The following is a 26,351-nucleotide window of genomic DNA, read 5'->3' as shown; positions in this document are numbered from 1 at the left end:
TCCAGTTGTATATTTAAGCAGTAATTCCCGAGGGGGTGTGGTTTATGGCCAATAAACCACGGCTAAGGGCTGTTCGTCAGCACGACGCAACGTGGAGTGCCTGGACACAGCCCTTAGCCGTGGTATATTGGCCATAAATCACAAACCCACGAGGTGCCTTATTGCTATTATAAACTGGTTACCAATGTAATTAGAGCAGTAAAAATACATGTTTTGTCATACCAGTAGTATACGGTCTGATATACCACAGATATAATCAGCATTCAGGGCTCGAACCACCCAGTTTATAATACAAGTTATACCATGGCATTGTTGAATACTTGTTTCTGATTGGCTTGAAGGGTATTCTAGAGTGTGCATTATAATATATACACTCAGTTTATAAAAACCTATAAACGATGTACTTTTGTCCTGTGATGAAATAAAATTGCTAAATGGTATGGGTATAGAAGTACCAGGCTCATCTCACATTATCAATTCTACAATACAAATCAATAATGTATGTTCTTCTGTTCTTTCCCCCAGAATCAATTCATATTCGAGAATCTCATTGATAACCAAAGGACGTACAGATTCCCTATTGAAATCGAGGTATATTGTTTTCTTTTTCCCACTGATGAGATGACATCAGTGAGTAATCGGAGTGATGTCAGTCATCTGAGCGATGTCAGTCATCTGAGCATAGCCTTCTCATTCTCCCTATAGGTTCCTATGGAGAGGAAGAAGAAATACGTCATGATTCGGAAAGAAGTGAGCGAGGAGAACGGAGGTAGGATGAATCTGCATCTCCACCTGATATTCAGTTGAGGTTCCTTAGTATACTTCACGTTACATTGTCGGAAGTAACAGTTGTCTCTATATTTAACCTTTCTATCCGTGTTGTCTCTGCCCATCAGAGGAGCCAGTATACCTCTCCTCTCAGTCCTACATGGCTGACAGCAGTCTGAGTGAGGAGATGAGTCAGTTTGACTTCTCAACCGGAGTCCAGAGCTTCTCCTACAATTCCCAGAATCCTGCGGGGCAAAGTTGCACAGTCAGGAAGAGGGTCAGTCCGACCGCTGTCTCTCTCCATGCACCAGGGTTGCTTTTACATGGGTTAGGGTTTGAGTGTATCCATGGGATAGACTCTTGTCCCATCCCCAAACAGGCCCCTTACCTTTATTATACACATTTTATAAGTACATATACAATATTTAAGATATCCTAAAGATATACTGAGTTAATACTTAGTGGAAGCACCTTTAGCAGAAGGAACAGCTGTGTGTCTCTTTGGATATAAATATACACAAAGAGCCTACAAACTCTGTTGTATCTTTTTATTGGGTATGTTTGACTGTTTTTGGAATTACCTCAGGAACGAGCAGAGACCATTTCGGCTCAGGAGGAGACGGCGGACCTGGAGATGGATGAACTGAACCAACACGAGTGCATGGCGGCCATGACGTCTCTGGTGGGCCACATGCAGAGGAACAACATCACTCCCAGAGTTGAACAGGTCTGCTCCATTCCACTGCTCCATTCCACACTGACCACTTAGCCCCTAAACCCCAGGCACTCTTGTAGATCTGAGAGGATTTGATAGATATAAGCATTATTATGGCTTAATCTTGCCCTCTGGTCGACTTTTTGCAATATGGATTCCACATATCCAGTCCTCATCAGATCTACAGGGAGTAGGGGCTGGGGGTGGATTTGGAATTCTGCACAAGTCTGTCTACTGCAGTTGGAGAAAGGTTGATAGTATATTTTTAGGATTGGGACCCATTCTAACATGTTGTCTTGTCTTCTGTGTGGTCTAGGGAAGCGTACCCAGTGAACTCCCACCCTGGATGAAGTTCCTGCAAGGAAAGTTGGCAAATCCAGCCACACCGCTAAATATCCGACTTTTCATCGCAAAGCTGATAATCAACACAGAGGAGGTGAGGCCACCCATCCATCCATCCTCTAACAATATCTGCCAACAATTTATTTTTCCCCTGAGTTTACCCTTCCTCATTCCTGTTTTTCCCATTTGTATTTCAAATCAAGATTGGCAGGTATGGTTTCAACATACTGTTTCTGATGGTCTTGACGCTGTTGTTCTGCAGGTTTTCCGTCCATACGCCAGGCTGTGGCTGGGGCCGCTCCTACAGCTGGTGGTCTCTGGGAACAATGGGGGTGAAGGGATCCACTTCATGGTGGTGGACATAGTGGTCACAGTGCTCTCCTGGATTGGCCTGGCCACCCCCAAGGTTCTTACCCATGTCTTCTTTTCACCCCTTTTCTCATTGAGCTACATTATATATACAAACGTATGTGGACACCCCTTCAAATTAGTTGATTCTGCTACAGTGGCAAGAAAAAGTATGTGAACCCTTTGGGATACCTGGATTTCTGCATAAATTGGTCATCAAATTTGATCTGATCTTCATCTAAGTCACAACAATAGACAAACACAGTTTGCTTAAACTATTAACACACAAACAATTATACATTTTCATATCTTTATTGAACACACTGTGTAAACATTCACAGTGCAGGGTGGGAAAAGTATGTGAGCCCTTGGATTTAATAACTGGTTGACCCTCCTTTGGCAGCAATAACCTCAACCAAATGTTTTCTGTAATTTTGGACCATTCCTCTTTACAAAACTGTTTCAGTTTAGCAATATTTCTTCTGTTGAAGACATTCTGTTGTTGATTTACTTCTGTGTTTTGGGTCGTTGTCCTGTTGCATCACACAACTTCTGTTGAGCTTCAGTTGGCGGACAGATAGCGTAACATTCTCCTACAAAATGTTAACAAACTTGGGAATTCATTTTCCCGTAGATGATAGACAGCTGTCCAGGCCCTGAGGCAGCAAAGCAACCCCAAACCATGACGCTCCCTCCACCATACTTTACAGTTGGGATGAGGTTTTGATGTTGGTGTGCTGTGCCTTTTTTTCTCCACACATAGTGTTGCGTGTTCCTTCCAAACAACTCAACTGTAGTTTAATCTGTCCAGAGGATATTTTGCCAGTAGCGCTGTGGAACATCCAGGTGCACTTTTACAAACATCAGACGTGCAGCAATGTTTTTTTTTGGACAGCAGTGGCTTCTTCCGTGGTGTCCTATGAACACCATTCTTGTTTAGTGTTTTACGTATCGATGACTCGTCAACAGAGATGTTAGCATGTTCCAGAAATTTCTGTACGTTTTTAGCTGAAATTCTAGCATTCTTTTTAACCTCATTGAGCATTCTGCGCTGTGCTCTTGCAGTCATCTTTGCAGGATGGCCACTCCTAGGGAGAGTAGCAACAGTGCTGAACTTTCTCCATTTATAGACAATTTGTGTTACCGTGGCCTTTTAGAGATACTTTTGCAACCCTTTTCAGCTTTACACAAGTCAAGAATTCTTAATCTTAGGTCTTCTGAGATCTCTTTTGGTCGAGGAATGGTTCACATCAGGCAATGCTTCTTGTGAATAGCAAACTCACACTTTGTGAGTGTTTTTTATAGGGCCAGGCAGCTCTAACCAACATCTCCAATCTCATCTCAGCACGCATTTACTGTGAACACAGAGGCTGTACCAGCTTTAACCTGTTTAGGATAGGGGGCAGTATTTTCACGGCCGGATAAAAAACGTACCCGATTTAATCTGGTTATTACTCCTGCCCAGAAACTAGAATATGCATATAATTGATTGAAAACACCCTAAAGTTTCTAAAACTGTTTGAATGGTGTCTGTGAGTATAACAGAACTCATATGGCAGGCCAAAACCTGAGAAGATTCTATACAGGAAGTGCCCTCTCTGACCATTTCTTGGCCTTCTATAGCCTCTTTATCGAAAACAGAGGATCTCTGCTGTAACGTGACATTTTCTAAGGCTCCCATAGGCTTCGGATAGTGTCTTGAACGCAAGAACAAAATGCCTCTCAGAAGGCGCCAGAACGGGGAATGATAACTCTGCAGTCCCTGGGTGAAAAACAGTAGGGGATTTGGATAGTGGTCGATCTGAGAACAATGACACGGGTGCGCGCGTGCACGTGAAGAGTCCATTTTACATTTTCAGTCTTTGATCGAAAACAACGTCTCCCGGTCAGAATATTATCGCTATTTTACGAGAAAAATCGCATAAAATTTGATTTTCAACAGCGTTTGACATGCTTCGAAGTACGGTAATGGAATATTTAGAATTTTTTTGTCACGATATGCGCCGGCGCGTCACCCTTTGGATAGTGTCTTGAACGCAAGAACAAAACGCCGCTATTCGGATATAACTATGGATTATTTGGAACCAAAACAACATTGGGTGTAAAGTAGAAGTCCTTGGAGTGCATTCTGACGAAGAACAGCAAAGGTAATTCAATTTTTCTTATAGTAAATCTGAGTTTGGTGAGTGCCAAACTTGGTGGGTGTCAAAATAGCTAGCCATGATGGCCGGGCTATCTACTCAGAAAATTGCAAAATGTGCTTTCACCGAAAAGCTATTTTAAAATCTGACATAGCGAGTGCATAAAGGAGTTCTGTATCTATAATTCTTAAAATAATTATGTTTTTTGTGAACGTTTATCGTGAGTAATTTAGTAAATTCACCGGAAGTTTCGGTGGGTATGCTAGTTCTGAACGTCACATGCTAATGTAAAAAGCTGGTTTTTGATATAAATATGAACTTGATTGAACAAAACATTGTATAACATAATGTCCTAGGAGTGTCATCTGATGAAGATCATCAAAGGTTAGTGCTGCATTTAGCTGTGGTTTTGGTTTTTGTGACATTATATGCTAGCTTGAAAAATGGGTGTGTGATTATTTCTGGCTGGGTACTCTCCTGACATAATCTAATGTTTTGCTTTCGTTGTAAAGCCTTTTTGAAATCGGACAGTGTGGTTAGATAAAGGAGAGTCTTGTCTTTAAAATGGTGTAAAATAGTCATATGTTTGAAAAATTGAAGTTTTGGGATTTTTGAGGAGTTTGTAATTCGCGCCACGCCCTATCATTGGATATTGGAGCGATGTAAGAGGGTTAGATGTAAGAGGGTTACAGTTTTAACAGTGGCCAAGTAGGCATTTTTTTTCTGTTTTGATCATAATGTAGGCCCACCAGAGTGGCCTACAATAAAATAAACAATGGAGAAAATGCTTCCCATAACATTTTAACATGGAAATAGCTGTATATTTCAGCCTACAGTAGCAGCCAATGTGTGCTGTTCAATGAAGGCCTACATTCCATGAGACTTTTGAAAAAAAACAGAGTACAGGGCTTAACCTGTTTATCCACTCGTCCTTCAGACAAGGAGGTGACTGAAAATGTTGTTGTGTTTGATGCTAGAAACCACTTTACAAAATAAAATGCATTATTATGCCCATACCATTATTACAGAGAATCAGATAAATTATGGTACCTTCTGCCTGTTGGCTATTTAGCTTATTCAAGCCTGTCTCAAAATACAACACTGCCCCTTTAAGACAAAAAAAAACTTTTTGCCTGACTCTCTTTTCAAAGAAAATTGTACATGTTTTGTGCTCTTGTAGGAAGCAATCACTCTCCTATTGCTGTCTACAAATTATCTATAACTAGGCTATTAACTCACTGGCTACATGCAGCTCTTGCTTTGATCTCAAAACATGCACATCTACTCACGACTACAGCTGTAAACACAGTCCAGTTCAAAGTAAATGGCACAGATCCATATGGCAATGGTCTATTTGCATATAGGCATTCTGCAGCTCTGAATGGTTATGCTGCACCTTACTTTGATGCATTCTACCTAAGACAAAATCTCTTGCATAGTTTGTTTTGTTTCGGTATGTTGCATAGTAAATGGCTAATATGGTGTTGATTCGATCACAATTGCCATAGTAAAGGGAAACGTTGATGGTGTTAACTAACAGGGAAAACTCTAGAAAGTTGAATGAAGTTCAATCTCGTGCTTCTCTACGTGGGCTGATATTTCTTCCAAGCTCTGTGCGGTGTTCCCAGCGCGGCAGTCTTGGGCTACTGCACGTCTGCGCTCAGCTAAGAGGGAACATTGACCTCAACCCCATCGAACACCTTTGGGATGAATTGGAACGCGAGCCAGGCTTAATCGCCCAACATCAGTGCCCCGACCTCAGTAATGCTCTTGTGGCTGAATGGAAGCAAGTCCCCGCAGCAATGTTCCAACATCTAGTGGAAAGCCTTCCCAGAAGAGTGGAGGCTGTTATAGCAGCAAAATATTTACCAACTCCATATTAATGCCCATGACATTGGAATGAGATGTCCGATGAGCAGTCGTCCACATACTTTTGGTCATGTCGTGTACTTCCAATACAGCATTGTTTCCCCTACTATGATTTTGCCCCCCCCCCCCCCCCCCCCCCCCCATAGGGGAAATATTGCAATACAGTCTTTTTTTTGTTATCCCAGGGCAACACCAGAGATGAAGTCCTGGCCAATCGTCTGCTGGAGTTCCTGATGAGGAACAGCTTCCACCCCAAGAGGCCCGTCTTCAGACACAACCTGGAGATCATTCGCACTGTGGTGGAGTGCTGGAAGGACTGTCTGGACGTGCCCTACAAGTGAGAATGACCCTAGTACAAGCATTTAATTTCCTTTCCCACTGATTTCCCCAAGCTTTTGAAAACCTTCTTAAAAAAAAGTGAACTATCCTTTTAATATCAACATGCGTCCTCTTTGTTGCTCAGCCTGATCTACGAGCGTTTCTGCGGCACAGACCCAAACAGTAAAGATAACTCAATAGGACTCCAGCTGCTGGGCATCGTTCTGGCCAACAGCCTCCCTGCCTACGATGCCAGGAAGTGTGATATCGAGTACGACAGGTAAATGGGCAACCTGTGTGTCTGTCGAGAAAGTAAACGAATGCATCAGCTGATTAGATAGAAGATGATGAGCATGATGAGCATGATTGTGGTTATGATGATGATGATGATGAGCATGATTGTGGTTATGATGATGGGGATTGTGGTGGTGATGAAGATTATTATGATGGTGGTGGTGATGATGATGATAATTGTGGTTATGATGAAGAAGATTATTATGATGGTGGTGATAATGATTGTCGTTATTATGATGATGATGATTGTAGTTATGATGAAGAAGATTATTATGATGGTGGTGGTGATGATGATTGTCGTTATGATAATGATGATGATGACTATTAGTATTATTAGGAGTAGTATTATAGCATGATTTACCTTACTATTGTTGACCTTATTTTACCTGGTAAACGTGATTGAGAACCCATTCCTCCATTGTGAGTGTTGCATTGAATGAGGGTACTGAGTGTTTCAGTGAATAAGGCCTGACTATGTGAAATGTGTTGCAGGTATATCCAGTCCCTGACCAACAACCTGGCCTTCACCAGATATAAGGAGGTCTACTCTGCAGCCGCTGAGATCATCGGTCTTATCTTGAAGAACATAACTGAAAAGGACAGTGTATGTAAACTTGTCGTCTTGATAATCCTAAACCCAAATGATGGACTTCATTTACTTTTTATTTGAACATGATTCAACGTGTTCTTTCTTTCTTTCAGCAACCTGATGCATCGCTGCTCAGTCTCACTGTAAATAAATTAACAGATCTGAAGAAAAAAGACCTGGATGACAAATTCATTATCTGCTTGAGCAAAGTTTCCAAGCACTTTCCTCCCTTTATGGACCGGTAAGAGTAGTGTTTTTAATCTTGTAACTTCCTGAAACACCATGATCTAGTAAGCTAGTTCAGTCCAAGTCCATCAGTGCCTTAGGTGCCAAAACTGAAGTAAATAATTTAGCCAATTCACTGGATACAAAATTAACTGGGTTAAAAGTGAAGCTGCACTCCTTCACTGTCATACATTTCCAACTTACTTTCATAATGCTCCTTTTGTTAGGAAATGGCAAAGATTACAAATATTTGTAGATAAACATCGGGTCACCTCAATTAGAATGGATTCTGGAGGAAGACTTCCTGGCTGGTTTGCTCTAATCAAATCTGGGCAATTTACCCAGTTATTTTAATACACAAAGCTACTTTCTAAATACACAAAGCAGCTTTACAGTGAGGGAAAAAAGTATTTGATCCCCTGCTGATTTTGTACATTTGCCCACTGACAAAGAAATTACCAGTCTATAATTTTAATGGTAGGTTTATTGGAACAGTGAGAGACAGAATAACAACAAAAAATCCAGAAAAAAACGCATGTCAAAAATGTTATAAATTGATTTGCATTTTAATGAGGGAAATAAGTATTTGACCCCCTTTCAATCAGAAAGATTTCTGGCTCCCAGGTGTCTTTTATACAGGTAACGAGCTGAGATTAGGAGCACAGTCTTATAGGGAGTGCTCCTAACCGCAGCCTGTTACCTGTAAAAAAGACACCTGTCCACAGAAGCAATCAATCAATCAGATTCCAAACTCTCCACCATGGCCAAGAGCAAAGAGCTCTCCAAGGATGTCAGGGACAAGATTGTAGACCTACACAAGGCTGGAATGGGCTACAAGACCATCGCCAAGCAGCTTGGTGAGAAGGTGACAACAGTTGCTTTGGGGGTGTTTTTCTGCTAAGGGGACAGGACAACTTCACCGCATCAAAGGGACGATGGACAGGGCCATGTACCGTCAAATCTTGGGTGAGAACCTCCTTCCCTCAGCCAGGGCATTGAAAATGGGTCGTGGATGGGTATTCCAGCATGACAATGACCCAAAACACACGGCCAAGGCAACAAAGGAGTGGCTCAAGAAGAAGCACATTAAGGTCCTGGAGTGGCCTAGCCAGTCTCCAGACCTTAATCCCATAGAAAATCTGTGGGGGGAGCTGAAGGTTCGAGTTGTCAAACGTCAGCCTCGAAACCTTCATGACTTGGAGAAGATCTGCAAAGAGGAGTGGGACAAAATCCCTCCTGAGATGTGTGCAAACCTGGTGGCCAACTACAAGAAACATCTCACCTCTGTGATTGCCAACAAGGGTTTTGCCACCAAGTACTAAGTCATGTTTTGCAGAGGGGTCAAATACTTATTTCCCTCAGTAAAATGCAAATTTTATAACATTTTTCACATGCTTTTTTCTGGATGTTTTTGTTGTTATTCTGTCTCTCACTGTTCAAATAAACCTACCATTAAAATTATAGACTGATCATTTCTTTGTCAGTGGGCAAACGTACCAAATCAGCAGGGGATCAAATACTTTTTTCCCTCACTGTATGAGAGTTTGTAAACATTTCGCTGTACTGTTTACACCTGTTGTATCCTGTTCACGTGATAAATAAAGTTGATTTTGATTTGACTTACAATAATGTGTGTGTGTGTGCACACTTGTGTGTCTATATTAGGTTTGTCAACGTAGTGTCCTACCTGCTGCCGAAGCTGCACGGCATGTTGAAGACCCACTGTCTGGAGTGTGTTTTCAGCCGGGCCGACGTCATCCCAGACATCTACCTGCTGCTGAAGACCAAGGGATTCACCCAGATCATGGCCCACAGGTTTGCCCCCTACACACACACACACACACACACACACACACATGAGGCCTGGACTAAAAAGCATGGTCAATTGGAGAATCTCCAGTGTAATTGCTTTTTAGTCCAGGACCAGCCTTAATCAGTGACACACATAAACTCCGGTAGAAACCACATGACGTTGTTGCCGTTCTCCTAGGGATGAGGTGAGACAGAGAGTGTGTCTGGACATCATCCACAAGATCCTGGCCAAGCTGAAGCCAGCGGAGCTCCAGGAGGTCCTGGGGGCCGTCACAGCATTCATCTCCCACCCCTCCCCGGCCTGCAGAGAGAGGATGTACGACATCCTCATGTGGATTCAGGATAACTACAGGTTGGTACAGTGCTCATTTTAGGATAGCCTCACCGCATTGATTCAATCGCCATGCCTCACATTCACACATAACAACATTTTAGTTCCTATTTGGGCCCCACCACTATGCCCCTATAATTGCTCTAATGTTGATGCTCGGGAAATTACTGATGGAATGATTGTGAAAGGATAACGAAGTCATTTGTTTTCAGTGATGTAGAGAGTCAGTCTGACAGTGTTTCGGTGGAAGTGTTCAACGAGGCAAAGGAAACCCTGCTTCAGGGACTTACCGATGGAAACCAAGGGCTGCAGTAAGTACTTATCTTACACGTGGCATAAAAGTCATTGATCAATAAGTAGTGTCTGTAGCATTCTGCCTCCCCTCAATCTGCAGGCTGTACGTGCGTAACTTCTGGAGCCACGAGAAGCGCCTGCCCAAAGCCACGCTAGAGCGCATGCTGGCGTTGCTGCACTCTCTATACTCTAGTCGCATCGAGGAACACTTCCTCAGTCTGGCCACTAACCTGCTCCTGGAGATGACTAGCCAGAGTCCAGACTACACACGCAACATGTTTGAGTACCCGCTGTCCGAGTGCAAGTTCCAGGTCAGGAGACTGTGACCACCGTTGAAATCAAATAACTTATTTCTAGATCATTCTTTCTGGATTGTTATTTTGAGAACATTCTATTTCTATGAAGTGACTAATATAGGCTTCTGCCTGCAAAGAATGCACATTTTGATAGATGTACTTTAACAAAACAATGTGACAGAAAAGTACATTCAAATGTATCTTTTCAGGTTTATTAGATTTAAATGTGAATTCCACACATGATCACAAAAGACACAAACATCTACTACTGTGGGGAAATCTGCAATAAGACTGTAGAGCAAAGTGTTTTGATGACGTTTTCTCTCTCTTAAAGGACTACGTGATTGATTCGAACTGGCGTCTCAGGAGCACCATCCTAACCCCGATGTTTGTGGAAACTCAAGCCACACAGGGAGCCACGCAGGGCCCGGAGAGCTCCACGTCTCAACCAGGGACCGTGAGGAACCAGCTCCGAGCAACACAAGGCTCATTGGAGTTCAGCCAGACTCAAGCTGCAGGTATGTACGTCCCCTTTCCTTCAAAAAGCTTTTGAAACTGAGGTATTCAGTTGGTTGGGGTATGGGTGTGAGTTAGCTATGACTAACCAGCTGTAACTAACTAATTGTTAGCTATACATTTGAGTTAACTCTTTGATAGTGTTTAGCATATTTGTGTTTTTTGTGTGGTTACGTGCGTTTTATATTGTTTTGTTTCCCTGTATTTCAGGCCGGCGCTCCGCCTATAACTGGTTGACCGGCAGCAGCGTGGACACCCTGGCTGAGTACTCGCTGTCCTCTGAGTCCCTTTCCGCCCTACTCGTGTTCGACAAGAAGAAGCCGGCTGCTTGGAGGCCCACCGGGGAAGGCTTTGGCACCAGGCGCCTCGCCTCGCCTTCTGACGAGGGTGACAGCCGCAGCAAAGGCTAGTCTCAAGTTTCATACCTCCATTTGATGTTATTCCTTTTCTTTAACAGTGATAACACAATAGTCTCAGAATGAACATGGACCAGGACATCATTTTTTGTTTCATTGCAAAGAAAACATTTTTCTCCGAATGTTTTCCGTTGTGTGCACTTATGGATACTGTATGTCTATCAGCTGTCAATGTCCTGTTTGTCTGCTTCTCTTCAACAGCTCAGAGTGAGCAACGCGCCGACATCCTGAGGCTGAGGAGACGCTTCCTCAAGGACCAAGAAAAAGTCAGCTTGGGCTTCGCCAAGAAGGAAATACGCCACCAGAGACAGGAGAAGGCAAGCGTCAAGAAAGACCCTTTTTAAGTGAAGGGGTTATACACAGAGTGTACAAAACACTAGGAACACCTTCCTAATATTGAGTTGCACCCCCCCTTTTGCCTTCAGAACAGCCTCAATTCGTCGGGGAATGGACTCTACAAGGTGTCAAAAACATTCCACAGGGATGTTGGCCCATGTTGACTCGAATGCTTCCCACAGTTGTCAAGTTGGCTGGATGTGTTTTGGGTGATGGACCATTCTTGATACACACGGGGAAACTGTTGAGCGTGAGAAACTCCGTAGCGTTGCAGTTTTTGATACACTCAAACCAGTGCGCCTGGCACCTACTACCATACCCTGTTCAAAGGCACTTAAATATTTTGTCTTGCCATTCACCCTCTGAACGGCACACAATCCGTATCTCGAGGCTTAAAAATCCTTCTTTAACCTGTCTTAACTGTCTTTAACTTCTCTTCATCTACACTGATTTTGAAGTGGATTTAACAGGTGACCTCAATAAGTGATCATAGCTATTACCTGGTTTCATCTGGTCAGCCTGAAAGAGCAGGTGTTCCTAATGTTTTGTACACAGTGTAGATCAAATCCATATTTGTTCTGTATTTGTAGTTATCTGCATTTAGATCTTTTTTTGCTTGAGTTTTATGCTGCCATTTTGTCTTCCACTTACCTGAAACTGGCCGGGTTATGTGTTAACTTAGGACAAGATGGCCGACCAGAGGCTAAGAAAGGAGGCCCAGGTCACTCTGTACCGCAGCTACAGATCAGGAGACTTGCCTGATATCCAGATCCAGCACAGTAGCCTCATCGCTCCCCTGCAGGCTCTGGCACAGGTCTGTCCCACCTCTGGATGGCCAACCTACTGTTACGTCACTTTCATTTACTGTACTCACTTTACTTTTGATTTAACATTTCACTTTGGGTAAAAAGTAGTGCTCTGTGTTGTGGGAGAGCAGAACACACATTTCCATCTCATCAGAACTGGACTCAAGTTCTCATCTATTTCATTTTATTCTAAATGTCTTTCCCCAGAGAGATCCCACTCTGGCCAAGCAGTTGTTCAGCTCTCTGTTTGCTGGTGTCCTGCAAGAAATGGACGGCTTGGAGAAGTCTACTGAGGAGAAGAAGAGGATCAAGGAGGAGCTACTGAGGGATATGAACGGGTTCCTAAGCAAGAGTACCCTTTACTTTCCTCCTTTTGTTGCATGTGTGCAGGTTCGAGACTTCTCACGTTTTTTTCACTGTGTGTAGAGGATGGTTCAGTTATTTTAGTATTATTGTGGAATGTTTCTCATATGTTGGCATGTGCATTTGTAACACTTGAATCTTTGCCATCTCTGCTACAGTTGAAGTAGGAAGTTTACATACACTTAGGTTGGAGTCATTAAAACTCGTTTTTCAACCACAACATACATTTCTTGTTAACAAACTATAGTTTTGGCAAGTCGGTTAGGACATCTACTTTGTGCATGACACAAGTCATTTTTCCAACAATTGTTTACAGACAGATTATTTCACTTATAATTCACTGTATCACAATTCCAGTGGGTCAGAAGTTTACATACACAAAGTTGACTGTGCCTTTAACCAACTTAGAAAATTACAGAAAATGATGTCATGGCTTTAGAAGCTTCTGATAGGCTAATTTACATTATTTCAGTCAATTGGAGGTGTACCTGTGGATGTATTTCAAGGCCTACCTTCAAACTCAGTGCCTCTTTGCTTGACATCATGGGAAAATCAAAATAAATCAGCCAAAACCACAGAAAAACAATTGCAGACCTCCACAAGTCTGGTTCATCCTTGGGAGCAATTTCCAAACTCCTGAAGGTACCACATTCATCTGTACAAACAATAGCACGCAAGTATAAACACCATGGGACCACGTAGCCGTCATACCGCTCAGGAAGGAGACGCGTTCTGTCTCCTAGAGATGAACGTACTTTGGTGTGAAAAGTGCAAATCGATCCCAGAACAACAGCAAACGACCTTGTGAAGATGCTGGAGGAAACCGGTACAAAATATCTGTATCCACAGTAAAACGAGTGTAATATCAACACAACCTGAAAGGCCGCTCAGCAAGGAAGAAGCCACTGCTCCAAACTCGCCATAAAAAAGCCAGACTACGGTTTGCAACTGCACATGGGGACAAAGATTGTACTCTTTGGAGAAATGTCCTCTGGTCTGATGAAATAAAAATAGAACTGTTTGGCCATAATGACCATCGTTATGTTTGGAGGAAAAAGGGGGAGGCTTGCAAGCTGAGGGAACACCATCCCAACCGTGAAGCACCGGGGTGGCAGCATCATGTTGTGGTGGTGCTTTGCTGCAGGAGGGACTGGTGCACTTCACAATATGGATAACACCATGAGGAAGGAAAATGATGTGGATATATTGAAGCAACATCACAAGACATCAGTCAGGAAGTTAAAGCTTGGTCGCAAATGGGTCTTTTAAATGAACAATGACCCCAAGCACACCTCCAAAGATGTGGCAAAATGGCTTAAGGACAACAAAGTCAAGGTATTGGAGTGGCCACCACAAAGCCCTGACCTTAATCCTATAGAAAATGTGAGGGCAGAACTGAAAAAGCATGTGCGAGCAAGGAGGCCTACAAACCTGACTCAGTTACACCAGCTCTGTCAGGAGGAATGGGCCAAAGTTCACCCAACTTATCGTGGGAAGCTTGTGGAAGGCTACCCGAAACGTTTGACCCAAGTTAAACAATTTAAAGGCAATGCTACCAAATACTAATTGAGTGTATGTAAACATATGACCCACTGGGGATGTGATGAAAGAAATAAAAGCTGAAATAAATCATTCTCTCTACTATTATTCTGACATTTCACATTCTTAAAATAAATTGGTGATCCTAACTGACCTAAGACAGGGAATTTTTACTAGGATTAAATGTCTGGAATCGTGAAAATCTGAGTTTAAATGTATTTGGCTAAGGTGTATGTAAACTTCCGACTTCAACTGTGTGTTGTGGGCGTGCATGTATTATTCATTGCATACAGTAAGAAGAAATGTGATGCATTCACAGAAATACCCAGTGAACAAGATTATTTGCAAGATGACTGGTGTGTTTGTGTGTTTGCAGGACATGAGCTACCAGCACAAGGATCTGCTCCAGATGCAGCCTGCAGCAGTGAGCTCCAGCTGCCTTGCCAGCCTCCAGCAGCCCACTGGCATCCTGCTGCTGGAGGAGGGCTTGGTCCAGGGCTGCAGCCCCGAAGAGCCCCCTGCCAAACGGGTCCGCGGCGGACGCAAAGAGGTCCCTCCAGACACAGAGAAATGGATTCATCTGGCAAAGTATGTAACGGTAGTTTGAGCATCTAATTAAAGGGAATCCTAATTATAGGTTGGATTTATTTCTGCCCTTTTTGAAAATGTTTTAGCTGTACACACACACACACACACCTCATCTAATACAGCACTATACATTTGAATTTGATGTGGTATTGTTTTTCCTTTTTTTTCTCCTCCAGACTCTACAGATCTCTAGGAGACTACGATGTCGTTCGGGGGATCTTTGGCGGCAAGATTGGGACCAAGTCCATCACATGCACTGCTCTGCAAGCGGAAGCCAGCAGCAACTATGCTGAGGCAGTGAGGCTCTACAACGAGGTAATGCATTGAGAAGAATGTTGATCAAGTCCAGCTGATTTTAATTCAATTGTCTCATTGAGATGTGATTATTTGTGTAAGTACATGTGTGTAAAAGGAATACAGATCCAACATCCAACAAATCAATGTTTTTAAGTGTCCTGGAGTAGATGGTACTCCTGTTACTCTATCACCCCATAGTGTATTATAAGACTTATAAGCATTCATAACAGCGTTCATAACAGCTCACCGCTCCTTACAACAGTAATCGTAACTGCATTAAAGGCTATACATGCAGTCATATTGCATTACACACAGGTGGTATATAAAAAGTGTTACCAAATGTAACACCTTTTAACGTTGATGCTCACATTGATGTTCCTCAACGCGGCAGGCGCTCAACACGGAGTGGAGTGACGGCGAGCCCACGGACACAGAGAAGGACTTCTGGGAAATGGCGGCCCTGGAGGCATACAGCCATCTGACAGAGTGGAAGTCTCTGCAGTACTGCTCTATCGTCAACATCGACCAGGAACAGCCAGTCAACCTGGACAAGATGTGGGCAGAACCCTTCTATCAGGTAATCCCATCCCACAGAGTTGGATAGAGGGCTTGCCAAAAAGCCTGTTTTAGCATGAGTTGTGCCATTGAAGCCTTTCACCATTTTTAAAGTAGTCAACTGGGTGGGACTTCCTATGGGGTAAGGAGGGATCACAGAATAAATGACGAGCAACAAAATGTTGTATTTGCTTTTATTTAGTCTATTTATAGTCTGTATGTACTATATCAAAGCTACCTACAGTAGCAGTTGGCTTTTGACTTGCGCGATGGATCGTAGTCATTAATGTGTGTGTTGACTTTTGACTTGCGCGATGGATTGTATTCATGAATGTGCGTGTTGGCTTTTGACTTGCACGATGGATTGTATTCATGAATGTGTGTGTTGGCTTTTGACTTGCACGATGGATTGTAGTCATGAATGTGTGTGTTGGCTTTTGACTTGCGCGATGGATTGTAGTCATGAATGTGCGTGTTGGCTTTTGACTTGCACGATGGATTGTATTCATGAATGTGTGTGTTGGCTTTTGACTTGCACGATGGATTGTAGTCATTAATGTGTGTGTTGGCTTTTGACTTGCGCGATGGATTGTAGTCATGAATGTGTGTGTTGGCTTTTGACTTGCGCGATGGATTGTAGTCATTAATGTGTGTGTTGGCTTTTGACTTGCACGATGGATTGTAGTCATTAATGTGCGTGTTGGCTTTTGACTTGCGCGATGGATTGTAGTCATTAATGTGTGTGTTGGCTTTTGACTTGCACGATGGATTGTATTCATGAATGTGTGTGTTGGCTTTTGACTTGCACGATGGATTGTAGTCATGAATGTGTGTGTTGGCTTTTGACTTGCGCGATGGATTGTAGTCATGAATGTGTGTGTTGGCTTTTGACTTGCACGATGGATTGTATTCATGAATGTGTGTGTTGGCTTTTGACTTGCGCGATGGATTGTAGTCATGAATGTGTGTGTTGGCTTTTGACTTGCGCGATGGATTGTAGTCATTAATGTGTGTGTTGGCTTTTGACAGGAAACATACCTGCAGTATATGATGCGCAGTATGTTGAAGCAGCTGCAGCTGGGGGAGAGGGACCAGGCTCTGCTCAGCTTTGTGGACAGCGCCATGAAGGTGGAAGAGCGCAAGGCCCTGCTGGAGAGCCACTACAGCCAGGAACTCAGCCTACTCTACATCCTGCAGGAGGACTACGACCGCGCCAAGTATTACGCCAACAACTGCTTGCAGGTCTTCATGCAGGTCAGTGGCACCACACGTTACTGCTAGTTACTGCTAGTGTGTGAGGGGGGAAGGATTGTAGGAAACATGGTTAATGTTGATGGAGTAGTGCAGACAAAGTCAATTCTCATTTAAATATGAAGGAACCTGATCACACTCCCCTCACTTGTACATTTCCTCTCTCATGTCTCTGTGAAGAATTACTCTAGTGTGGACACTCTGCTGAACCGTAGCCGGCTGACCATTCTGCAGTCGGTGCAGGCGTTGACAGAGATCCAGGACTTCCTCCAGTTCATCACTGGAGAGGGTGAGTTTCCTCCAATCGCGCTAATTTTGATCTTAGGCACCAATATCATCTTGCTATTTCGTGAGTAACTGGGGTTGGAACCCGGGTCACCGGCGTTAGTCCACTGAGCTATCTCGCTATTTTGATTCACCATAATATCCTGCATAGGTGACAAAATATATGTTCTATTTATCTCTTTTTGTCGTAGTTTCCATTAACTCCCTACAAAACCTCATTAGACGATGGATTGACCGCTACCCTGACACCAAAATGGATCCAATGAATGTATGGGATGATATCATTACGTCTCGGTAAGAGTTTTTGTTTTGTTTTGTTGAAGAAAATGTGTCTATAATTCAGGGTGTGTGTGGTTTCTTTGTACTGTCAAAATATCCCCTTCTATCTGCCCGTGGTCCAGATGTTTCTTCCTGGACAAGATATGCGAGAAGCTCAGCAACCAGGCCCCTAGTGACACCATGGAGGTGGACGGGGCAGAGCAGGACCAAGCCCAGGACCTCAACACTATCGTCAAGGACTGCAAGTTTAGCATGAAGCTATGCATGGCTGACAGCGCTTGGAATCAGGTAAGATCTTAGTCTGTCTGTGTTTTTGTTTGATCATTGTCCGTTGTGGATGTCCTCCCGTGGCCACACAGGAAGTGACACATTGCACCTTTTTAAAATGCTTTGTCATTCCAGAGCAACTTCCCTGTAGCCACCAAGCTGCTGAAGGAGCTCCACCGAGAGGCCAAGACACAGAGAGGCTGGCTGCTACGCTGGGTCCACAGCTTCAGCCGCTTCAGCCACAAACGCAGCCTGGCTCAAGGGCCCGTGGAGCAGATCGCCACCATGCTGAAAGCTATCCCACTGCTGGGTAAGATCATGGATACTTGGAGGTCCGTTATGGCCGGTTATGGACTGACCTGGGATCAATATTGTCCAAACCATTTGCCTGAGTTTGATTGAGCTCCTCAAGTGTTGTAAAAAGGGCTACATAAATCTTAATTTTATTCATTGAGCAAGTTTGTTAAGAAAAATGGGTGCATGTTGCCTCAACGTGATGTGGTGCAGCCCTTACGTTCAGTCTTGTCCTCTATAGATGACCTTCAGGCCGAGTGCCAGAGTGCCAGCGGCCATGTTTTCAGAGACCAGAGGATCCTGTTGGGAACGTCCTACCACATCATGGCCTCGGCTGTGAGCAGGAGCCCCTCGGTTCTGGAGAGCATCGGGAGAGAGAAGGCAGACCGAGTTCTGCAGCTAGCTGGATCTTCCTCGACAGCTAGTCAGCAGAAGGTATACAATTATGGGGCATCGTTTGTAACCTGCTATATGTTTTCAAAAAGATGAATTCCGTGCCACATCAGAACATTTCTAACTCTTTGTGCAGGCAGTGGTAGGGCTGCAGATGCAAGCTCTGGAGTTGTTCAGTGGTGCCGTGAGGAGGGCGGATGAGGAAGTCCAGTCCTACACTCAGGAGTGTTTAGACACCAGCGGCATCGTCGAGGCCTACATGGCTCTGGCAAACTTCTGTGACCAAAGATTGCGTGAAGAGGAGCAAAGCAGTAACAGTGAGTCCCTCCAGCACCTCTGACTTTAGCCCTAGTTTCCTGGAAAGATGAGTGTATCACTATGTACGATTTGGTCCCTGGTTAGATGTAATTGTTACGCTGAGTTTTGTTAAGCACCAGACAGTACCAGTTGTCATTGTATAATGTCTTAGTAGATTCCAGCTGAAATGGGACTGACATTTAGTTAGGGAAACCAACTATTAGACACAGTAATGTACCCGTATTGCTGTTTAGGCAGTGACTAATCGTCTAATCACTACTAACGTGTCTATCTGGATGTTGTCTTGTAGTTAGTGAGTTCCCTGAGCTGGCCACCCTGCCTGTTCACGTGGTAGAGAGCATACTCAAAGCCCTGAAGCTGAACTCAGAAGAGGCCCGGCTCAAGTTCCCCCGTCTCCTGCAGATCATCGAGCTCTACCCTGCTGAGACTCTGGACCTCATGGCCAAAGAGGTAGGGAGCCAACTAGGATCCGATTTCCATAAGAAAGCTTTTCCTCAAAATACTATAGCTTTGTTTAGCAGCTCAAGGTTCCCATGTTGTGGTTGACAGATGGTGACAGTGCCCTGCTGGCTGTTGATTGGCTGGATCAGTCAGATGATGGCCTTGTTGGACAAGCCCGAGGCGGTAGCGGTGCAGCATATGATTGGTCAGATTGCAGAGTGCTACCCCCAGGCGCTGGTCTACCCCTACATGATCAGCAGTGAGAGCTACCACTTTGAGGACTCGGCCAGTGGACACAAACACCAGGAGTTTGTCGACAGGTACTGTACTGCTTCCACCCTGGCAAACAGTCTACTCAGCTCGCCAAAAGACCATGGACGCTGAATTTTGAATCATAGCATCACATAGTAACAAATTGTGTTACTAGAGATGGATCCAGTATCAAACAATGCGGAACAGTTCAGTGTTCACTACAGTTATTTTATTACGCTTTATGTTACAGTCCGCTATTTACCTACATGGAGTTTATTCAAAAATGACATCTGCTCATAACCTAGCCTATACCTTTGGGATTCATTGTAACAAGCACCACTAGGAATAATTGGTATTTCATACTAACTGTATAATAACTGCTACGGTTGATGTGTGTGTTGGACAGGCTCAAGACCCTATTGGATAAAGGGGGTGCTGTGCGGGACTTTGTTGATGCCCTCCAGCAGCTAACAAACCCTGAGATGCTTTTCAAGGTGGTTGATGATTACAACATTGAAACAACAAGTGAACCATTTTCTTATTGCGGTCATCAGTGGTTGTTGATTCTTCTCAGTTCATTTTGAGGTGTAGATTTTGAGGTGTAGATTCTGATAACATTGTCATGTGACTGTCACAGGATTGGTGGAACGATGTAAAAACTGAATGTGAGAAAACGAGTTTCGATAAGAAGAGGATGAGGAACATGTATGAAGAAATGTATTCTTCCCTCTGCGATCAGAAGTCACAAGGCCTTGGCGCATTCCGCCAGAAGTTTATACAGGTTGGCATCTTTACATATCATTAAAAAAAAAAACACAGCTACAGGTATACTTGTCATATACAGTGCATTCAGATAGAATTCAGACCCCTTTACTGTTTCCACATTTTATGTTACAGCCTTATTCTAATTATTCACATTTTTTATTCTCATCAACCTACACACAATACCCCGTAGAAATGTTTCAAAATGTATTAAAAATAAAAAACAGATGCCTTATTTACATCAGTATTCAGACCCTTTGCTATGAGACTCAAAATGCTCAGGTGCATCCTGTTTCCATTGATCATCCTTGAGATGCTTCACAACTGTGGGAAGCATTGGAGTCAACATGGGCCAGCATCCCTGTCGAACACTATCGACACCTTGTATAGTCCATGCCCTGACGAATTGAGGCTGTTCTGAGCACAAAAGGGTGTGCAACTCAATATTAGGAAGGTGTTCCTAATGTTTTGTATACTCAGCGTATATGATATATTTTATTGTATTCCACTGAAATCACTCTCATTTCGGTGCACTCTAGAAATTTGCCAAGGAAGTGGAGAAGTGGTTAGGTCGTGGTGGTGCCAAGCTTTTTGAGAAGCGGAGAGACAAGGCCTTCCTGAGGCAGGTGGAGGCAGACCTGATCATCTCCATGTGCAAGTTCCGGAAAGAGCCAGGGAACCTGAAGGAATACTCCCCCTGGCTGAGCGGCTTCAAAGCCGACTCACTCCGGAACGAGCTGGAAGTCCCAGGTCAGTAGGGATGCAACATTTCTCAAGTCAAGTTCTACGCATGTGATGACATTTTGCTTTCCAGCTGTCACTTTATGTAAAATATATGATCACCAATACTATGTGATTTATCTCCTCTTGTCTTTTAGGGCAATATGACAGCAGATCCAAACCTTTGCCTGAGTATCATGCAAAAATTACAGGATTTGATGAAAGGGTATGTATGATCCACAGCTGTTATTTCCACTTCCTGTTGTTCTCTTGACCCTCACTTTAGCCTCTATTTAAATTGAATGTGTTTCTGTTTGCAACCCTGAATGTTACTTCGGGGGCCTTTTTTATATCTAGGCATGGATATAATCTAGGGGAAATAGTAGTAGCACTTCATTTAACTTGTGTGTGTCTGCGTTCATCCGTCCCCAGGTAAAGGTGATGAACTCCATCCGGCGGCCCAAGCGTCTGATCGTGCGCGGGGACGACGAGCGGGAGTACCCATTTTTGGTGAAGGGCGGAGAGGACCTCCGTCAGGACCAGCGCATCGAACAGCTCTTCACCGTCATGAACATCCTCCTGGCCCAGAACACCACCTGCGCCCACAGCCGAATGCAGCTCCGAACATACCAGGTGGTGCCCATAACCACCAGGTAGCTTTTCATTTTATTTAAAGTGTTTTCCCGACCCAGTCCTCAGGGGCAACATACTTTATCCATCACTACGACACGTGATTCAACTACTAATCATCATTGTGTAAATGTGGCAGTTTAAAATGAACAACTGGTATTGCAGTGGCAGGGGGTCATGAAGTTATTTTCTGTTTACCAAGCAGACAGCGCCTGTATTTTTCAGTATGTTTTTGATGTATCCCTACAGAATTGGACTGATTGAGTGGATGGAGAATACCTGTACACTAAAAGACTTGCTGCTCCGCACCAGGACTGAGGAGGAGCAGCAGACTGTAATGAGGTACAGTAGTACCAGATATGCCAGTAGTAGCAGATATGCCAAAAACATAGAAGAATCTACAACTGATCTCACTGGCAATCTAGACAAAAAAAAAATGTATCCTTTTGTCTTTGTTCACTGTAGACCGAATGAAGTCTATGATAACTGGCTCACCAAAGTCACCAAGTCAGACGCTCATCAAATACAAGGTATCGGACGCTATGCTGAGTCTTACAAGTAAGTCAAATCAAAGTTTATTTGTCACGTGCGCCGAATACAACACCTTACAGTGAAACGCTTAGTTACAGGCTCTAACCAATAGTGCGAAGTCAACTGAACTTTGTGTTGTACTTAAACATAGTTAACTCACTGACCCTGTTATTATGCATTTATCTAGTAAATATGTATCCTCGGTTTTGTGTTGTAATAAATCCCATTTTTGCCTTTGTTTTTTTGTTTTTATAACCGTTCCAGATAATTTTCCATTTAAATGTATTTATGCCATCTATCACAGGATGGCAAAGCGCAATGAAACAGTCAATAACTTCATGAAGATAGAACAGCTTGTACCGGGCGATCTGCTGAGGTTGGTTTCTAATTTATATAATGACCCACACCATTGTGTATAGATGCAGCTATCAAGCTGTAACATTTAGTAAACAAACCTAAAGTCCTTCCTTCCTCATTTTCTTGAAGAAATCCCTGATCTGACATGGCCGGATTGGTGAAAGCTACTGTTTGTGATAGAACGGTTTACACCTATCAATTTGTTTTTGATCAGTGCTTACTGCAAGAAAGGGAGGGGTGAAGGATGTTTATTAACAGGGCCCAAGGGTTTGATCCTATCGATTATCATTAGAGCACACTGAAGTGGAGCAGTCTTCAGTCCAATACCAAGGGACAATCCATGTCATGAAAAGTTAGTGAACATGTAATAGAAGATTAATCCAGTGTGTGCCGGCCATAGATTCTTCCGCAAATTCAAAAAGGGTCGTTGTCAATCTTTTTTCCAGGAGAGCGTTTGTCCGGATGAGCACCACCCCCGAAGCCTTCCTGTCTCTGCGCTCCCACTTCACCAGCTCCCATGCTTTGCTGTGTATCAGCCAATGGCTCCTGGGCATCGGCGACCGTCATCTCTCCAACTTCATGATCAACATGGAGACCGGTGGTATGATCGGAATCGACTTTGGCCACGCCTTTGGTTCTGCCACACAGGTGGGCCCCCCTTACGTTTTGTCTGGTTTTGAGGGCAGGGATAGTGTAGAGCAGTGTTTATTAATTATGCCACATTTGTGTCTTTGTACTACACACATGATTTAAACCATCAAAGCAATTTATGAGTCCAGGACCAGGATTAAGACTAACTGGTGTAGTGGATAGTGCAGCCTCGTGAGTTGAATGTGCAAGCAGCTGTTTATTACATTGAGTATATAGTTAAGCGTAGTTTCTTTTTGAATGATATTTGTACAAGTTCACATCTTTACCCCTAAGAAAATCTGGACACGTTTTTTTCTTGCACAGTTCCTCGCCGTACCAGAGCTGATGCCATTCCGCTTGACGAGGCAGTTTGTGAATCTGATGCAGCCTATGAAACAGTCAGGCCTGATCCAGAGTGTGATGGTGCATTCGTTGAGAGCCTACAGGGCCAACCCAGAGCTGCTGCTCAACACCATGGACGTGTTTGTCAAGGAGCCGTCTCTGGACTGGAAGGTAATGCACGAGGTCTAGGGCCCAGCATCTAAGAATACTTTAATACGATGTGTGTACATTATGATGACAATGTTACTAACTGGTTTTCACTAACCCTCAGAACTTTGAGCTGAAACAGCTGAAGAAGGGAGGCACCTGGACCGAGAGCGTCAACACCAAAGAAATTAACTGGTACCCTCTACAGAAAGTCAACTTTGCCAGAAGAAAACTAGAAGGAGCAAACCCTGCCACCATAACCAGGTAGGCAAAATTTCCTCAAGGAAAACAGTGGATAACTTTCATTGATTTTTGTGTCCAGGGAGTTTTGAATTGGGTTTTCAAAGTCAGGGGGTTTACTTGTATACATGCCTTAAGAGCTCGATTCAATCAAACCCGCATTGCAGTATCTCTGTTTTGACCATGGTGACGAGATCAGCATAATAAGAGTAGTGCATAGGCAGTAGTAGTGCAAAATAAATGAGAACTTTGACCGGGATTCAGTCTAACGCAGATTAACGACCTTTGCACAATTATTTCCTTTTAAAAGGCAATTTCCCCGACATTTGCGGAGATCAATTTGCTGTAAACTCCACTGATGTTGGCTAAAGCAGAAATCACTGATCAGTTAATCGCAGCGCACTAGCCATTTATTAGCGCTTGTTTGAATCCCGGCCTTACTAAACATTTCTATGGTAGGATGGCTGAATCTGACCCTTAATCTCTCGTTTGTTTTTAGTGAGGAGCTGAAGCTGGGTTTTGAGAAGGACTCTGCCTTCAAGGCCATGCAGTCTGTGGCATTGGGAAGTGAGGAGCATAATGTGCGTGCCCGGCTGGGCCCCGACGGCCTGTCGGTAGAGAGCCAGGTGGACTGTCTTTTGGACCAGGCCATGGACCCCAACATTCTGGGGAGGGTCTGGGTGGGCTGGGAGCCCTGGATCTGAAATGCACACATCTCTCCCAATGAGGCCCCTCCGAGACAACTTAACTATGTTTGAATACTTTAAACACACCCTCCCTTGAAGTAATCACTGATTCAACAAAAATGTTTTGCATGTCAGCTATCAAGTTTAATATCACTTTCTAAATACATCCGGTATGACGCCTTTTGTGTCATACGAAGCAAAGTACTGCTGTATCTTGAAAACGTGATTTCTGACATACATTTTGGGGCTACATCAACAATGGACTAATGAAACAAATACCAAATTATAGTTTTAGGGTGGAATTTTCCTTTAAGGATCAGATTTTTTTTTCAAGGGAGCGAGGAAGCATGCGTTCCTATAGTATTCAAACAGGGCCAATGGACTGTTGCCCACGATATTGTGCTGATGTTGTTCCTTATAGATTATGAAGTTAGTACATGAAGCCTCGTCTTCAGTCTTTTTATGATTGTTTAAAAAAAGTAAATGAATTCTAACACTCTCAAACTAGACACTTCATTGTTTAACTGGCTTTTGTTTGTTTGGAAGGCACTGCATGGCGAATCATTGAATAAAACGGCATTCCTTCGATGTGCATTTGTGCAAGGTTGTCGTCATTGTAGCTCAGCCAAAAGATAAGATGTGTCCATGTTTATTGATCATACACAACCATAGAAAGGGTTAGGTCAAAATATAATGGGGGTTCATAAGTTAGTACATTTTCCCATGATAGTTTGTAGATGCATTTTCCAGTTCATGGTCCTGTGCTATTGATCATTTACAGTAATTTGACAAACACCAGAAAAATTACACAAGCTGTATTCAGTAAGGTGAAATGTTCAGAATGTTGCAGATAGCTATAGTATTAACATGATTTCACGTTTCTATACATGAATCATAACTGTGCTATACAAAGCATATCTATCTGAACGTTTTATGCTTCTCCACCTTGAACCCCAGCTAAAGGTAGTGTAGTTAATGGTCTATGGTGGGTTAAATTAAGGCAGATTAGTCTGGTCAGTATTTGTAAATGTGCACAATAAGGGAAGATATTGTTATCCCAGTTTATATCAAATTAATCAAGGGCTAGTAGTTATTAAATACTCTTAAACCCATGTAACATATCCATAGTTTAAATAGCAAGTTCTCCGTTTAATTTGTCAAACCATTGTCCTTTAGCAATGGTAAATCCCGGTAGTTGTTTCATGAACCCCAATGCTTCTTTAACCATTACATAAAGTCAACGTTGGTTCAAAAAAAAATGAAATAGATTTTCAAATAGTCGTGGCCAAAAGTTTTGAGAATGACAATTTTCACAAAGTCTGCTGCCTCAGTTTGTATGACGGCAATTTGCATATACTCCATAATGTTATGAAGAGTGATCAGATGAATTGCAATTAATTGCAAAGTCCCTCTTTGCCATGCAAATGAACTGAATCCACAAAAAAACATTTCCACTGCATTTCAGCCCTACCACAAAAGGACCAGCTGACATGTCAGTGATTCTCTCATTAACAGACTTGTGAGTGTTGACGAGGACAAGGCTGGAGATCACTCTGTCATGCTGATTGAGTTCGAATAACAGACGAAGTTTCAAAAGGAGGGTGGTGCTTGGAATCATTGTTCTTCCTCTGTCAGCCATGGTTACTTGCAAGGAAACACGTGCCGTCATTATTGGTTTGCACAAAAAGGGCTTCACAGGCGAGGATATTGCTGCCAGTAAGATTGCACCTAAATCAACCATTTATCGGATCATCAAGAACTTCAAGGA

General features: G+C 43.3%; 1 protein-coding gene across 1 annotated transcript in view; it reads left to right on the top strand.

The window, feature by feature from the left end:
- Positions 1-25,176, top strand: part of prkdc (protein kinase, DNA-activated, catalytic subunit) — a 53,899-nt gene extending 28,723 nt beyond the window's left edge. Inside the window, exons 44-86 of the mRNA XM_029694181.1 lie at positions 526-591; positions 706-769; positions 897-1,045; positions 1,355-1,495; positions 1,800-1,919; positions 2,088-2,231; positions 6,369-6,520; positions 6,647-6,781; positions 7,288-7,399; positions 7,498-7,625; positions 9,275-9,424; positions 9,600-9,773; positions 9,965-10,063; positions 10,147-10,357; positions 10,677-10,860; positions 11,069-11,263; positions 11,476-11,591; positions 12,293-12,424; positions 12,624-12,806; positions 14,695-14,906; positions 15,083-15,221; positions 15,595-15,780; positions 16,788-17,012; positions 17,190-17,298; positions 17,486-17,588; positions 17,696-17,861; positions 17,976-18,150; positions 18,376-18,569; positions 18,664-18,844; positions 19,135-19,295; positions 19,395-19,606; positions 19,945-20,032; positions 20,176-20,319; positions 20,840-21,050; positions 21,179-21,246; positions 21,453-21,673; positions 21,900-21,992; positions 22,116-22,208; positions 22,486-22,557; positions 22,985-23,186; positions 23,493-23,681; positions 23,782-23,921; positions 24,397-25,176. Coding sequence (XP_029550041.1) covers positions 526-591; positions 706-769; positions 897-1,045; positions 1,355-1,495; positions 1,800-1,919; positions 2,088-2,231; positions 6,369-6,520; positions 6,647-6,781; positions 7,288-7,399; positions 7,498-7,625; positions 9,275-9,424; positions 9,600-9,773; positions 9,965-10,063; positions 10,147-10,357; positions 10,677-10,860; positions 11,069-11,263; positions 11,476-11,591; positions 12,293-12,424; positions 12,624-12,806; positions 14,695-14,906; positions 15,083-15,221; positions 15,595-15,780; positions 16,788-17,012; positions 17,190-17,298; positions 17,486-17,588; positions 17,696-17,861; positions 17,976-18,150; positions 18,376-18,569; positions 18,664-18,844; positions 19,135-19,295; positions 19,395-19,606; positions 19,945-20,032; positions 20,176-20,319; positions 20,840-21,050; positions 21,179-21,246; positions 21,453-21,673; positions 21,900-21,992; positions 22,116-22,208; positions 22,486-22,557; positions 22,985-23,186; positions 23,493-23,681; positions 23,782-23,921; positions 24,397-24,601 — 6,444 coding nt within the window. The 3' untranslated portion in view covers positions 24,602-25,176. The remainder of the gene's footprint in view (positions 1-525; positions 592-705; positions 770-896; positions 1,046-1,354; positions 1,496-1,799; positions 1,920-2,087; positions 2,232-6,368; positions 6,521-6,646; positions 6,782-7,287; positions 7,400-7,497; positions 7,626-9,274; positions 9,425-9,599; positions 9,774-9,964; positions 10,064-10,146; positions 10,358-10,676; positions 10,861-11,068; positions 11,264-11,475; positions 11,592-12,292; positions 12,425-12,623; positions 12,807-14,694; positions 14,907-15,082; positions 15,222-15,594; positions 15,781-16,787; positions 17,013-17,189; positions 17,299-17,485; positions 17,589-17,695; positions 17,862-17,975; positions 18,151-18,375; positions 18,570-18,663; positions 18,845-19,134; positions 19,296-19,394; positions 19,607-19,944; positions 20,033-20,175; positions 20,320-20,839; positions 21,051-21,178; positions 21,247-21,452; positions 21,674-21,899; positions 21,993-22,115; positions 22,209-22,485; positions 22,558-22,984; positions 23,187-23,492; positions 23,682-23,781; positions 23,922-24,396) is intronic.
- Positions 25,177-26,351: the final 1,175 nt, after the last annotated feature.

This window comes from Salmo trutta, chromosome 2 (genome assembly GCF_901001165.1).
Source record: "Salmo trutta chromosome 2, fSalTru1.1, whole genome shotgun sequence".
NCBI lineage: Eukaryota > Metazoa > Chordata > Actinopteri > Salmoniformes > Salmonidae > Salmo > Salmo trutta.
The sequence above is the reverse complement of the archived record's forward strand: the minus strand, read 5'-3'. Positions and strand labels throughout refer to the sequence as shown.